At 36.8% G+C, this 16,421-nt stretch overlaps 1 protein-coding gene across 1 annotated transcript in view; it reads right to left on the bottom strand.

Annotated features, from left to right (window-relative positions):
- Nucleotides 1–6,242: 6,242 nt before the first annotated feature.
- The window catches only part of LOC134533231 (putative helicase mov-10-B.2), a 98,299-nt gene continuing 88,120 nt past the window's right edge, over nucleotides 6,243–16,421 (bottom strand). The window contains exon 20 of the mRNA XM_063370638.1: nucleotides 6,243–16,299. Within this exon, the coding sequence (XP_063226708.1) occupies nucleotides 16,093–16,299 (207 nt within the window). The 3' untranslated portion in view covers nucleotides 6,243–16,092. The remainder of the gene's footprint in view (nucleotides 16,300–16,421) is intronic.

Below are 16,421 nucleotides of genomic sequence, written 5' to 3' on the forward strand. Positions count from 1 at the left end.
ACTGGAATTATTCTGTTTCCCGTATCCAAGTTTATCCCTTGATCCTATCGGCATGACCCTTTATATGTTGGTCTTGTTTTACATTATACTTGCTGTTTTAATTTAGAATGTTGAAAAATCCAGTACATAACACAAAATACCTAACATATCATGATGCAAACAAATTATGTCAGGTCTTGTAAAAATGTATTTCTTTCGTATACATTTTACAATCATAATTATTTCCCCAGTGAATATGTCTAATATCTCTGGACCTACTAAATTAAAACAGCAAGCATCCTATACCACAAACTAATTCCATCAGGTTCGGATTAATTTGGATACGTGATACGAAACTATTAGTACAAAAATGAAACCTACACCAGTGAAATGAAAATCGACAAGTATTTTCCCGAAACAGGGTCTATATTATTTGATTATGAAATAAATTTATGAAAGAAATAAGTGTTCTCTAGCAAAAATGTCATCCCTATTTATTTTTTTTGTATAGAATCACTTCGTTAGTTTTGGCTTAATATATAACCTAACAAAATTGTGAGTTTCAATACAAGAGTAAAGTTGAAAACACACGGACACACGGTTTTGAATAGTAAATTGTAATTTTATGGTTTAATACAAAGCAGCTTTGACATCAAAGTAGTTTTTGGTTAATTTAATTATATCTGTTGCAAGATAAAGTTCGCGGCATATTTCTTTTCTGCAGCTGTAAACATTCCGAATCACAATACAAACAAACAGCTGACTAACATTCTACCAGAAAAAAAAACTGTCTTGCAACAAAAGTTACCAAATTCTGGTTTATTTCATTACCAACACACCCATTATTAAACCACACGCTTCGTGAGGTTCCGGTTAGCCAACCGCAGGCTAAGTATGGGTCATAATACACCCCTCGTTCGTTAACCCGAGGCTAGCCTAACCTGAAGGCTATCTAACCTGAGGATTTAGCCGGAGGTCATAATATCGGCCCTTAGTAGACCAATGGCAAGTAATAAAAGACTATGTACCTGTTCTTAAAATATTCAACCTTTTAACAATTGAGTTTTCTGCAGAAAAGTACCCAACCATTTCAAAAGTTATTCCCTTGATGATAGGTGTCCAAATGAAACTACAAATAGTAAGCATGAAAACTGCAGTTGGATGCGAACTAAAACGTAATTTGTTGGAAGATCTCTACAGCAGATTTAGCCAGTTTGAAAAAGGCAAAATATCATCCATTGCTACATTTGTAGATCTGCGATTCAAAAAGATGGGTTTCGGAAATGATGTGACGTCCCTCGGCTTGAGGCCCCCGGTTCCCTGCTTGCGTGAATGTCCAGTTATGCCCGTACTGCTCTGCGGAGAGTGGGTCCAGGCCAACGTGGCCGGGACCGGGAACTGCGGGACCTGGAGGGAGGAGTTAGGTGGAGAGGAATATTGGTAAATTGTTCCAATAACAATTCGGTGTTGATGGTTTTCACGAGCCCCTTTTATTAACGGTTTATGACCCTGCCGCAGCCAGGCGAAATCACCGCGGAACCAGCTCCCCTCCTACGGCGACCCAGACTCACGTAACACCGTAAGGTCCGCTATGACGTCCCGGCACAGATGCTGCTTACACGTAATACTAGTCCCGTTAAGTTACACCACGAAGAAGCGCTGTGCGCGTGCGCCCTGTTACGTAACGTATGGTCCGGAATTCTCTGCGATTAACGTCTCGGAGACTCGTAAACTCAGTAACGCGGCGAATGACTCGCGGAGGCAGCTTGACTGCCGTACTCGGCTGGTAACGTCACTAGACGACTCGTAAACTCCGTAACGCGGCGAATGACTCGCGGAGGCAGCTTGACTGCCGTACTCGTGAACTGCAAAACGAGAAGTGGCCACGAGCTACGGGTACGCGCCTCGCGAGCTGCGCGGAGCGGCGTACTCGACCGTCCTCGTTCGAGCCCTGAACACGACTGACTCTCCCCGCTAGCCCGCGGGCCGGCGCCCGCGGGTTGAGGGGAGGGGAGGGGAAATCGGCCGGCGTGGGAGAGAGCCCCGTCTCGTGGCGTGCCAGGCTGCAAATACATACTAACATACTTGCGGAGACACAGAATATTCACAGCTAAACGAAACATTAATTACAACACGTTTACAGAATTAATAAATTATATACAATATTTACACACTCGCACTGGCTCACTGGCATGGAAGGGCGCACGCGGGTGCGTCCCTGGCCGTCGCACTTCACAGGGGAAAACACAGGGAGGACGTTGACGAGGCATAACGGCCTGAAGGAGCCGAGGAGACACTTGGGTCGACGTCAGATGCTAATGAGGCCTGTGCTCAAGAACTGGTAATGAAAGAAGTTCAGAATCTGTGTACGAGAAGTGCTTCACGGCATGTGTCTGAAATCGAGCCCAGTTGCACCAACATCAGTGCAAAAAGTGATGACTTATGGGAGTTTTTGACTCGTGCAATTTGAAACGTAATTCCAATCTAGGAAGTGATGCAACAATTAATGTTAGACAGTACATATATTGAATCCCCATATCAGGATCGAAAACTGTCCGCTTTCATACTGGAAAAAAAAAAACTCAATGCCACATATGTACCAAATTGCACACAAGTACTTGTGTGTGCCAGCCTCATCAGTACCATCTGAAAGAGTATTTTCCAAGGTAGGGCAGATGAGTGAGCGAAGAAACAGAATTAAACCAAAAAATATGGACATCCTTATTTTTTTAAATGGATGTCCTTCCAAAAAAAAAAAAAAAACTAATTTCAGTTTTTGGGTTATTTATGTAATTATGGTATTGATAAGAATGTTGTAAAAACATTTATTATATAGAGTGCATGTATTAAACAAATTAAATATAAGTACTATGTATTTTGCTATGTAAAAGGCAAATTCAATCTTTTTGCAAAGCTTGCCTTTATAATTAATTTATTAATATTCTGAGACATCAGTTTATGTACTTGAAATTCCCCAATTAGAAGCTATCCACAACATGCAGTTAATTATTGTATACATACATGAAACATGTTTACAAATTACATACACATAAAATGTACTACTACTAAGATGATATATTACCAAGAGAACAAAAAAAAACTTTTTGTAGTAAAATTCTTAAGTAGTGGCTTTTCCAAAAATTAATAATAAAATTCAGAAAATATTTTTTTTTTCTTCTCAAAAACTAGAGACGTTCCTGATAACATATTTTTATTCTTGCTGGTTTCTGAGAAATAAAATGTATAGCTTACATTACAAAATCTGTGCATTGAAACTGCAGTTGACATTTTTTCTTTTCCATCTGGGTCTGTATGTTCTGTTTTGGAGAACGTAAGTCAAATTGTGAGAATAGTCGATTAGGTTAGTTAGCTACCTTAAAAATACTTAAAAACTTTGTGGACAGTTGATTAGGTTAGTATTGCTACACTAACTATACAGAAATTTTTTTTTATGGTTGCTTAGGCATTACCAATTTAAGATGTAGCTATCCTGACCTAACCAACAATTCTTACAATTTACAGTATTTTTACTGTAGCTATACTAATCTAACCAACCATCCACAATATTTTAAATTATTTTTAATGGATCTAACCTAATATAAACAACCATTCTCACTATGTAACAAACTGACGTCGTCCGGGCCTGCGGCCCCTTTGAGCCCGATATGCCACCGCCCAAACACCACCATCTGTTCAAACCTCCCGCTTGTGCGTGCGTGTGTTGCTAGCCCGGCAAGAGGGCACTTAGCTGCAGTGCGCCGCACCCCTATATGTATTAATAATTATTGTAATCCTTTTCTTTTCGCCCCAAAATAGTGTCACGACGGCTATGTATGTGAGTGTCTTTTGTTTAATTAAATTATGATGTTTTTGTAATAAAATACGTGCAAGCGATGCAAGGATGCTCCCTAGCGGGCGACGGAGGAACTAGCATGTAACTTGATTTAAACTGTTTTCTACCATATAAGTAATAATTACAGACAGTCTGGTCATGGATGTGATGTACTAATTTTTATAAAGAGTTCATGTTATTTTCAATAATAACCCGGGGCACGCAATAGCCAAGATGTTAATGGTAATTGTGTTCGGCGTGAAGGGCGCCATGTTGCCTTCCGCAAGCCCTTGTCTCAGCCCAGTCTCCTTCAGCCGGCCGAGAGCGGACGTCTCTGCAACTTGAGGCGACCACGTGCGTGGTTCGCCTCCTCACCTAATTCGATTCGTGCCTCAGGCATTTTATAACAGTATCAAGGAAGGATTGTGTAAGGACGTGTAATGTGAGTAATAAAACCAACTTAATTGAGCCACGTGGGTCCTTAACCAGTCAGCGGCGTATGGGACGCCCTAAGAGCCCACTGCGATAATTAGAAGCGTGCCCGATGCTGAGAGCGGGCTTGGTTAGGAACAGGTGTGCATTAAAAATCAGGAGGGCTAATATCTCGGCGCACACGGGCCATGTAACGCCCTGAGTTAGAGTTTCAAACCGAGTCCACGTGCCCACTCACGTGGTGGCGCCCATTATTTTCCACCAGTATTCAAGCCTTAACACTGGTACGCCCTCAAAACCTTCAATATTTATACTGAACATGCACAAATATGGCTTCAGAATGGAAGGTTGTAAATGTTAGGTTTGCTGATCCAGTGATTCTCCATATAAAAAAAAATGGCCATGGCTATGTCAATGCATAGGTATTACAATGTAAGCTATAAATTGTTTTTTCTTAGAAACCAGTAGGAATATAAAGATACTTTTTTTTTCTGGATAAATACAAGAACATCCATAGTTTTCAAAAAAAGATTTTTTCCCCCGCAATTTATTATTAATTTCCGGAAAAGCAGCGACGTAAGGATATTAGCCATTTTGTAAAGATATACTTTAAAGTTCTTGCGCTCAATGCTCGGGATAAAATTTAATGCTTTTAAAGGTTTATGTATTGTGTTTGTGTATTTAAACAAAAGTTTTGTACTATGGTTATGCAGTAGGTCTTGTCTATTCGTAATTTTTTTTTTATTGTAACAATCGACTAGTCCATACTGAGATTGATAAAATGCTTTAACAGATTTTTGATTTTGTATTTGTTTTATTATTATTACCTTGCTACTTATACATGGTTACAATTACAATGCAAGTCATGCTTAAAGAGGTAGGTAATACCAGTATTAAGATTTTTGAGGTTTGGTCCATAAGATTGTTTTCAGCACAGAAATTATGGTTACAGTTTATTACTTTTTTTCATTACTCTGTGCTCGCGGTATTTTATATGTAAATATTATTAAAATAGTTCCCTCAATCATTTGACTAATTTTAAACAATATTATTAGTAATACATTAAACCCTTATATTATACTCAGTAATTTTCGTTATGTTAACACTGAGCCGGTAATTATAGTTTTAAAATTGGTATTAACAACAAAAATAATAATTATATTTGCAGAGTGAATATCAATTGGAACAGTTTTTAATCGTTCACACACATTCAGTCATCAATAACAACACCGTTCAGCTTGCAGCGAATGAAAAATAATTCGACTAAAACTATCACTACTAAGTGCTGATTTAATTAAGCTTCACAGTTGCCCTGCAAGAGACTTATCGGCGCGACTTCTCACGAGCAGTATCGTTTCTCGGCCAGCCATCAGCACTATTCAACTTCGCTACTACTGCAAGGATGTAGTCGCCTCGTCTAGGGATGCCTTCCCTAAGCCTTTAGAAAGCTTATTAGTTGGACTGTGCTGTAGTGTAAAGAATTTTATCATTTCCTAATTAAATTATGAGTGCTTCCGCATCCACAGCACCAGTTTCGGTCCTGATTTCGCGGGCACCTCGCAAGTCTTCTCCTGAAGCCACACCGCAGCAGCCTGTTTTGGTGAGTTTTCGACACACATTCTCATCCCCGACCATTCCCCTTTTGTGGGCATTTATGCCTAATTAACAACTGTCTGTGGACCAAATATAATTCTTTTGGATTTGGCTTATTCACAGACAGGGTCGAAGAACTGTCCAAGAATCCAAAAATCGGTATCCCAGACACAGATCTCTGGTCCTCTGTACCTGAAGGCTACTAAGATGCCACCTGGTAGCCTAGCTCCATCATAAATTATCACTCCCGACAATACTACCTCCAAATTCTCCGCGACACCCACAGCCGGCCAGTTCGCCATGGGATGCCAGCAGTTGATAAAATATGCGATAGCTTAAGTTGTTAATGACTATAATTTTGGTATTTTCCATAACTAGATGTACCAACTGTAAGCAAAACAGGAAAGCGTGATCATGCAAATTGGTTATTTGTTTATTTTTTTAAAATGGATTTGTATTTTATATTATTGTTTAAAATGTTTACAGGCCAGCCCCTATTATCAATTTTAAGTAATTAACTTCATCAAACCAAATTCTTATTACCAAAATGACGTTTGTTTTCTCTTGTCAAGTACAATTAACTATGAAACAAAAATAAATGGAGGCATAGCTATAGACGAACCTGCATTTTTTTTTAAATTTATTAATTTGAAGTGATTTTTTTGTTGTTGGGCCTTTAGTGTCACCTCTGAGTTTTAAAGCATTGTTGTTTTGTTACTTTTCCAAAGCCTGCCACTTACAAAATAAATTTATATTCTCTTAAATATAATAATATAACAAACTGAAGCAAAGGCCATAACATTTCGAGCAGTTTACTGAAAGAGTTGCCCAACGAAGATGATTTGGCTTATCGCAATATTTGGCATTGGACTGTCTCCCCTCCCATGACAAAGTAGTAATAAAATATGTCAGGAAGCAGAGAGTGAAGGACCGCCCAGTGACACAAGTGCCGTATTGCTTACGCGCCAATTAGCTGAGACACAGTTTGTACTTGCACAAAAACTTTACTTGTGATTTTGTAAGCAGCTTCAAAATCATTTAACCAAATATACCTGTTTCCCATTACCTATAGCCAACATTGGAAAAAGTACTGATGGCGGTTATCAGACATTACACTTTTTCACCAGGCCAAAATGTGTGGTGCTATCACCCACTCCAGACGGGTAGTGGATACGTGACGACAGTTCTCAGCCTTGAAGCATTTGGCCAGTGTGGGAGGCAGGAATACATACAATATCCGTGAAGGTTCATAGACGACTACTCATCTCATCATCAGGGGCATTAGAGACAATAAGTGGCAATGAGAACCAAAAAGAAGGTGTCCGGCTGCTTGCAGCTTGCATGGAGTCTCCCGTCACATCTGAGCGACCTAGTTTCTGCAGGGCTGCGACTGCTTGTCGGCCAGAGACAGCAGATTTGCTGCTCTCAGGTTGTGGATCGCGCAAAATGGCTAGCGTAGCAGGGTCCAATTAAATTTCCATTTGTGTTGATTAGACTGCCTTTAGTTGATGGGTCGCAAGGAAGGTACAATAATTTTGATGCCACGAAAAAAAAAGATGTTTGGCTTTCCTAATTTTTTTTTTTGTTGCTGAGACAAACTTAGGATGGAAGCCATCATATCGGTTTAAATGTCCATAGCTGGGAGGATCACCTACTATTCCTCCCATTTCAAGCCATTATCTGCTACTCCTGAGTCTGTCTGACTGGCACTATAGCCTCTAATCCAGTCTGCCTAGCAGACTTGCAATATCCTCCAACTCCTGCTTGTGATCTATGTCACAAAGGGTTTCTACAATATGCATCATAACCCACCTTTGCATTGAGTCTTACTGTTAGGAATAACAAAGATATACTTGTAGATCATCATGTCTGTATTCACCCCATTAAACCTGCTATAGTAATGGGTCAGTTCTCGGTTTCGCCAGTTTTCAGAAAATCACCTCCCCTCCCTCAACCAATTTATATCATAAATTATAAAAAATATTTGTATTGAGGGTAACTGCTATTTAACTAACACAATTAAGGAATTAAAGGAAAAAAAATTATATGAATAGTAAAATAAAAAATTTAACAAACACACTTTAATTCTTACAACTGATAAATACAAATTTTTCAATAGGCTTCAAATATGCTTAGAACATTTATTGAGATAATATTTAAAAATCTGATAGGTGCCATTTTCTTTTCTATAATATAAAAATATTATTGTACCTTTACATATATTTGAAAGATCTATTTAAGGCACACTGCAATTACTGAAGATCAATACCCTAACTTGTCAAAAAATTTATGAAGCAATTACAAGAGCATAAAGTACCTCACAATAGGCTGGTTCACTTATAAATTTAGATCTATAAATTATTTTACAGTCAACCCTTTACAAAGTCACTATACAGCAAAAACCTCTGTACAACAAAAATATACTTTCTTCAGTAAAGCCAAAGTAGAACATTTGCACCTCTTAATATGAACAAAGTATTTACAGACATAATACTTTTGGTGAGAAGAGAAAATAAAACAAAGACACAGTTACTGGAAGGTTATTCTTATAAATTAATCCAATTTCAATATTACTACTATAACATTCCTAGAAAGAGAATTAAACTGATACTAAGCATAATAAAACCTGGCCTCTTATATATGTATTTGTTTAACTTTCAATTCAAGGCCAGTATTCTTTGGGAACATGCAGTAGGGTGCATGGGTGTCTATGGGAGAAAAGAAATTGGAGCAAAATTACACAGATTTTATTTTCTTCAAGGTATCACATTTACTGGCTTCCAAGATATACTTTTTTTCTGATGTTAATTTTAATATCAGTGGCAGGCAAATTAGTTAGTTGCTGCCACAGGAAACTGAAACAGACTGTCCTTCAAATAGTATCCCATTGAAACAGGCAAATAATGTGCCAAACAAACATCTTGCTGAAGGCAGAAGGCACAAAACGAACACATTAACACAAACGTGCCAGTAATCGTACAAGCAGGTAAACCAGGAAAAAGGGCAAGTCAGGGCTCGCCAAGTTAGTGGAGGGAGGTGGACAGGCAGGTGGCTGTAAGTGAAAAGCAAAGTTACCAAGGTCGAACAATACAGTCTGTGATACAGTCTTGTGATAAATAATCTAATCATTCTTAATATATTTTTAAAGTTAACACACAAAAGTCATTTATAAATTTTCAACCACATGCTAACCAAATTTGTTATTCCAGTTCTACTTTCTACAGGAATAAATCATATGCACCTCAAATCTTATAGATAGGCATAGGAACTTCATTTATCACAGAAGTTTAATTATTTACTTGAATCAAAAACTGATTATTAAACACATGTGTTACTATTTTTAAAATAAGTTTACAAAGCTAACCTAAAGTATAAAAAACACACACATCTAAGTATGTCTTTAAACAAGGGAGGCTTATTTGTGACAGTTAAAAAAATTTCTATACATTAACTTTGTTTACAATGATTATTTATGCTGTAATTTGGTAGATTGTTTGAAATGTAGTATATTGACACTGAACAAAGTATATGCTCCATTTACATTATTAGTTTCAAAACTTTAGAAAAATCAAATTCTGGAAAATAACTCTGCATTTCAGAGCAAATAAAATAAGTTGAATGAATTAAATAGCTGTTTTAATTAATGTTGATTGCAATCAGCCATGTTTATTATGTTTGAAAGTAATTAAAAGACATATTAGTATAAAAAAAAGTTCAAATTTTTGATTACTACTACCGTATTTGCTCGCGTAAAGGCCCCGCCCGCGTATACATCCCCCCTCCTTTTTTTGTAAACATTTTTGGGAAAAAATTTAAAAACGTGTTTTTCTGGTTTATCTGAGGCCAGGGCAGCTTGGCATGCATCAAACAGCAAGCCATGTATTGTGAGCGGCGGGAGGTGATTTTGTAAGCGGCAGTGATACAGAGACTGGTATTATAGTTTGTCCGTTCTCAGTAGGACCGTCGTGAGGCATGCCAGACGTAAGCAGTTAGTCCTATCTCAAACAACATAAAGATAAAGAAAGCTATGTCCCTTCCCCTTTTTTGGAGTCGAAAATTTGGAAAAAAAGGGGGGCCTTTACGCGAGTAAATACGGTAGTTTTGTACCACCATGATCCTTAAAATGTCTATTTAAACACCGTGGTGTATCATGTTTTGCTGTAGGGACAAATGACACACCCCAACCCCTTCAAAAAATTTAAAATTACACAGAGAAGAAACTCTTTAGAAAATCTTCCTACCCAATTTCAAACATAACCCATTTTCTCACGAACAATACCTCATGTAGTTTAAATTGCTTCACCAATTTACTGAGCAAAGAAGATAGTCTGTTTTTCAAACGCAATGTCTTTTCCGTGTCGGAAGCAGGCAAGACGACAAACATGGCTGAGGTCCACCTTGAATGCGGTGCAAGTGAACTGTGTCTGATCTACAGATAGCAAGTACCTCAATTCTTGGCCAAACACTCTTAATTGAAGCAGCCGTACACACCATCCCCCCCCCCCCCCCCCCAAGTGTTACAATTCTACAATAATTATTTTTTAAGTAACTACAAATCTGTGACCAATGTTTAGAAAATGTTCAATTTAATAAAGTTATAACATTTATATTTCATATATGTACATACAACTTAAAAATACCTTTTACACTTGTAATATTTATGGCAAAATTTTTTTAAATATACATCACTACAGAAGAGATATCCTAAAGCAGAAAACCTAAGTTGGCAATCACACTTGTGCAGGAAGAAACCTAGTAGTAAAATAACAGGTTTAAAGGTGCATGATGAAAATAGAAAACTGGTTCACTAAGAAAAAAAATTAATAATACAAGGATAAAATTTTCATACTTTATAAATATCACCCATTTCACATAAGAAACTTAATACAATGACCTTTTATAGTAAAAATAACTCTCAAAAGTTTTACAAAAACCACATTAAGGAAAACTTAAAATAAATTCAGCATATACTTATTTCTTTGGGTAAGAATTAAGATCATACATGATTAATGATGAATAATACATAAGTGAATACAAAAAATGTGCGTGCATGCTCACTCTTTTCAAAGCAAAACATGTAAAAACAAATTGGACATTTGGGAAAACTTTGTAAACACATTTAAATACATATACAGTCTTATTCATACAAAAACAAAATATAAATCATTTTAACTGATTTTCAACCCAATATTACAAAAATACATTAAAAATATAATTAACAAACATTGCTAAACACCACTGAAAATATAACTATTAAAAAAATTACATTTTATTTTAATGTTGCACTTTATGTAATAAAGCACATTTGAGAAAACATACTAAATATTCTTCAATGTTGCTTTGGTCACAAATAATAACATTTTATTCATTATTTTTAAAAATAAGTACTAAAATTATTTGGTAAAGAGATGGCATGAACACCCTCATATAGTTTTATTCTACAATAGGAGACATGAATTAATTATATTTGTAATAATGCATATTTTAATTAAAAATGTAGCATTTATTTCTTTATAAAATTGAATTTTTACTTCTTAAAAATACTGAGAATCCACTTTCAAAAATTTAGAATACAACAAATTTACGTTCAGTATTTGATTCCTTTTCACAATGTCACGTTCACCTTCTAACAAATAAAATCACTAAAAGATTAACTTTAGCATCATTACGCATAAAGCTCAAGTATGCCATTTTTATTGCATTATGGTATATGTAGATATTTTGCTGAGCAGTGCATTACCTTTTACTGCTGGTACTAGCAATAAGCTGCAGTTCTGTGTGAATTTCATACGTAAATCTATTGGTATTTTAAAAGGAAAGATAATAATATTTGGGTGAAATTTCACACAAATATGCAGTAATCCCAAAATATTGTGCCTGCCTATAATCACAACCTCCAAGGAAAAAAAAAAATTGTAAAATTATCCATAGTATGCAGATTTACTGCAGATAAACAATATTTAACATTTGCAATGATAAACCAAAATAATGTACTGTGAATAAAAGGAACAATTTAGCATGGCCAACAAGGGGGACAAAATATTAAAAGATATATAAAATATTTCCTACCTTTAAGGACACCAAGGAAGGGGTCAACCTATCATTGATGTCAGCCTATCCTCGGGCCAATACGGTACATAGGAAAACCCATTTTTAGCCAAGTATGACTGTCAATTTCTGACGATGTCATGAACAGCATTTAGCTAGTTTCAATGTTTCCCCATAACTATATGTGCATACTGACTAAAAAATTTATTTTTAAGGTAGTGACAAGTCACCAAACACATTCTTTATGATGAGATCTAGAATACCTGCTCTTAGGGTGTTGAAACAATAGATTAACAAAAAAATCAGAAGCAGCTGGTCGGTGATCAGTGCTGAAAGACAGTTATACAAACACAGTTGATATTACCTGTCATTAAAAGCATGGTTCATTACTTTGATGCTTCAATTGTGAATTATCTTCTTACTTTGATAAACGGACTATCACAGGGCAAAAATCAAGCAAAAATTTTTTTCAAGGATAACATGTTTGACAGAATGTAGTTTGCAACAAAATACACCGTGAAGTATTTTGAATAAAATAATTTGTATATTATTTTATTAAGCAAATTATACAATTCTATGAATATTGTTATAACACACTAAGAAACATAATCTATATTTTTTATATAGAAATTACACTTAATGTACTGAGCTACTAACAAGGCTAACACATTCCTACGAACTTCCACGCGGCTCTTAACAGACTGAGCATATGTTGCAATACTACTTAACAATTGTATTTTAAATTTAAAAATTGAAACTTAAAATCAAAATGTTGATTGGCTAATGATTATTCATACTACATGTATAATACTTAGGGATGGTGATTTTTAGTTTTTGCTAAATAGATGCTAAAATATGCTAAATTATATTTTTTCCACTATAAAATGCTAAATTTAGACTATTCCGAGATAAATGTGAAATCAAGGTAAAAAACGTAGATTCGTCTTCACTCTACACAATTTATTTACCGATTGTATTTTGTTTCAGTTCAGTATCAAAAGAAACCATCATTTTATGGCGTATTCGGCACAAGTATCTTATTGTCACGTCATTCACAACTACATACTATTGTTTGTCAATATTGAATGTAGAATGGCCATCCGTGCCTCGCGATTGCAAACAAAGCAAAGAACAACTAGCTGGAAGATTGTCCGTCATCTTGCAGAGTACAAGTTTTTAGGCCACCATATTGCGACATCTCTGCTTCGTTGCGCTAACAATTGTAAGTCCCATTTTCTGGCTGTGTTTCACGTGAAAGCCACGTTCTTGTGTAGTCTGTGGAATGTTGCGTGTTTACAAATACGTGCATACTCGTGAATGTGTTGTATACTGTTATTTCTCGTGGTAAAAATGGGACGAAACGTCATTTCCATTCGCAATTGCATAAATGAATACAAAAGTGAACAGTTATAGGAAAGTGATACGAATATTTTAATGCGCAATTTTAATTTATGTAATCGCCATCTGGAATGGAAAAAAAAAAGATTTACTTGAAAAGCACATTAAATCTGAGGAACATCAGACTGGAAGAAAAAAAAAAAAAAAAAAGATTCACCGAGAAGTCGGTTGAAGAAAAAAATGTCTGTAAATCGGCAAGCGCAACGGTTTCTTTTTTAAAAATATACTTTTCTTCAGTAATGTAAAATGAGAGAATTGGCTAAATTGTGTTTTTTAAATGCTACAAAATGCTAAATTTCAAATTCAAAATGCTAAATGTCATTATTTTAAATGCTATAAATCACCATCTCTAATAATACTGTATGGTGTCATGTGGGCATCACTAGATTGCACAGTAAAGAATGTGAAAATATTTACATATTAAGTACTATGTCACAACTCTGTACATAGGATGTAACAAGATTTAAAACAATTATCACTAGAACAACTAAAACATTTTGACTGAGTAAAACTGCAACTTGGATGTGACCTTATTAACATAGTTATGCTTGGTAAATATTGTTTGGATTCTCAATATTTTTTTATTGTAAGGTTTTTTTTTCGTGATGTTCTATAACTGATGTGGTTCTATGAGAACTGATCGTTTACGCAATGAGCCGATGTAGCCCTTGGTTGCAATTCAGCCAACTTGTTTTCTTGCCAACTGGCAGCTGTTGAGGGGCGTCCATTAGTTTCGTGAGGCATTTAGGGGGACACAACAAAGTAGCACAGTAGCCCTTTGGTTGTTTAGCCGCCACTGGCCAGCCAAACTCGTGATGCTGCAGTACATGCGGTATCACAAGAGCTGCAGAGCACCGGCGTGCCAAATGCTTGTCACACGTTGAGCTACTGAGCTGTGTGCAAGCGACAGAGGTTAAGAGTGGCTAAATCAGAGCGAGGTTGAAGGAGCAGATGATTTTACTGCATGGACATGTTGGGGTTCCAGAAGTCACTCGTGAGACCACACATCACTTGACTGAATTATAATGAATATTCTATAATGAATATTCTTTTACAAATTTTAGTATTCCTATTTAAGTATTTTATTGTTTGATTTTCTCATTGTGATTCTAGACTACACTCTGTCTTAAATACAAATATAAATAAATCCAATGCAATCATGCACAGATTAACATAATATTAACACTAAAAATACGCATTTTGAAAAATCTTATTTGAGATTGGTGGAGGGAAGGGTCGAAAAATTGCCAAAACAGTCTCACATAATTAATGGAAGCCCCTCATATGTGAATGCTGTGTTGGGTGCTAGACGTCAAGAGAGAGAGAGAGAGAGAGAGAGAGAGAGGACTGCTGGATTGGGCAAGAGAGAAGGTGGTATGAAGGTCAGGAGTGGGTAGCGTTGAAAGCTGGCAGCGGACTGGCTCAGGCTAAGTCAGTGAATGAGAGCGGAGGCTTGAGTACGAAGTAGCGTAAGGTCTTTGGCCTTTGGCCAGGTTTTGGCACGTGGTAAGACAATGGAAAGAGAGAGTAGCTGCTACACATGTTTTTGGAAAGAAAATGGATCCGCCTAAAGAATGTGAAATGGATGAATTACAGTCACGAGGTAAATGTGCAGACAGTTTCCACATCTCGGTGCTGAGGCTATCTGGAAAATGGCAGTTTTTTGTTAAAATGTTGATATGGTAGCGGCCACAGCTCAACTTGTGTTAACTGTAGGTTTTTTTTTTAAAACTGGGATGTTTGGGCTGTCCAGCTATTCAAGGACACTGTCACCACTGTCATTACCAGCTTCTGGCTAGTGGCTGTTTTGGTGCAGTCTGAGAAAGACTAACTTACCTGAATTCTAAAGCCTCAAATGCGTATGCTTAACAATATTACCATAATACATTAATTTGTAAGAACCATATACGGTATAAATAATAGTTACATTATTATTTCACTACTTAATTTCTTAGCAAACATACCACAGAATAAAAGCTCAGAATGGAGTTTTATCAACATCCGCTTGCAGGAACAGATTATTGAATAATAATAAAAAAAAAAGCTTACAAAAGAAATGCATTAAGGTAACAACAAACAGAATGGATGCAAAAGCATCACAAAATGTTTGTGGCTCCTCAATAAGGCCAATATTTGAACAGCATTACCCAAGATCTTGCCATCTCCTTTATTTTCTAAATGCTGTACTTCCAGCAGTTTTCAACAGAACAACTAAATGCACAAACAAGAGTTCCACAAGGAATGATTATAGTGGCCAATACACACCCAACAGCACACACACTAACATGCATTTAAGAAATTTTTAAAATTGTGCACAAAAATACAAAACAGATTATTTTTTATAAATCCCCTTTTTCCCCCCATGTATGTTCAAAAAGTATATGTTTCTTTTCCTTTTGAAAAGATTTATTCTTGATCCCTTTACAGATGAAAACCACTGCATTTTATCATAGCTACTTGGTTATGAAGGTCTCAGTCCTACAACTAGGCCTTGGCGGGCTAGGCAGAGTGTGTTTATTAGTTAGATTTGGTTTAATAAAGTTATTGTATAAATTTTATAACAACATTATTCTTACAGCCACATTCACAATCCCTATGTGACTGCCCAACTTTCCATAATAAAACCACCTCAATTGTGGTAAAATTACCCAACAAACAAACCCACACAACCAAATCATTTAGCTGACACACAATCAACAGCCAAGTGACAACTGAATGAACTTTAAAAAACCAACGGCACAATGTACAACAATATAAAATCTACAATCACGAACAACACACTTCAGTCTTGCAATACGATTAAGGCCACTCTACACCAGCCCCACCCTGGAGAACCGGGAGGACACCTCCTGCTTCCAGCTGTCGTCCAGCGGGCTGTAGGCGCAGCCCCGGTAAGAGCCGTGCACGTCGCGGGCCAGGAGGATCAGCCGGCGCCAGTTGTAGTCCTTGTCCAGGAGGTGGGGGTTGCCCACGACGATCAGCAGTGAGCGCGCTCGTGTGATCGCCACGTTGAAGCGCTGGAACAGCCCCCCGCACTGGTCCAGCCCCGCCTCCCGGACGATCCGGGTTAAGACAGGCGTGACACTCCAGAGGAAGGGGCTGAGGTGGCAACAACCCCTCCCAAGCACAATAACTAATT

Source organism: Bacillus rossius, chromosome 6, assembly GCF_032445375.1.
Source record: "Bacillus rossius redtenbacheri isolate Brsri chromosome 6, Brsri_v3, whole genome shotgun sequence".
Classification (NCBI taxonomy): domain Eukaryota; kingdom Metazoa; phylum Arthropoda; class Insecta; order Phasmatodea; family Bacillidae; genus Bacillus; species Bacillus rossius.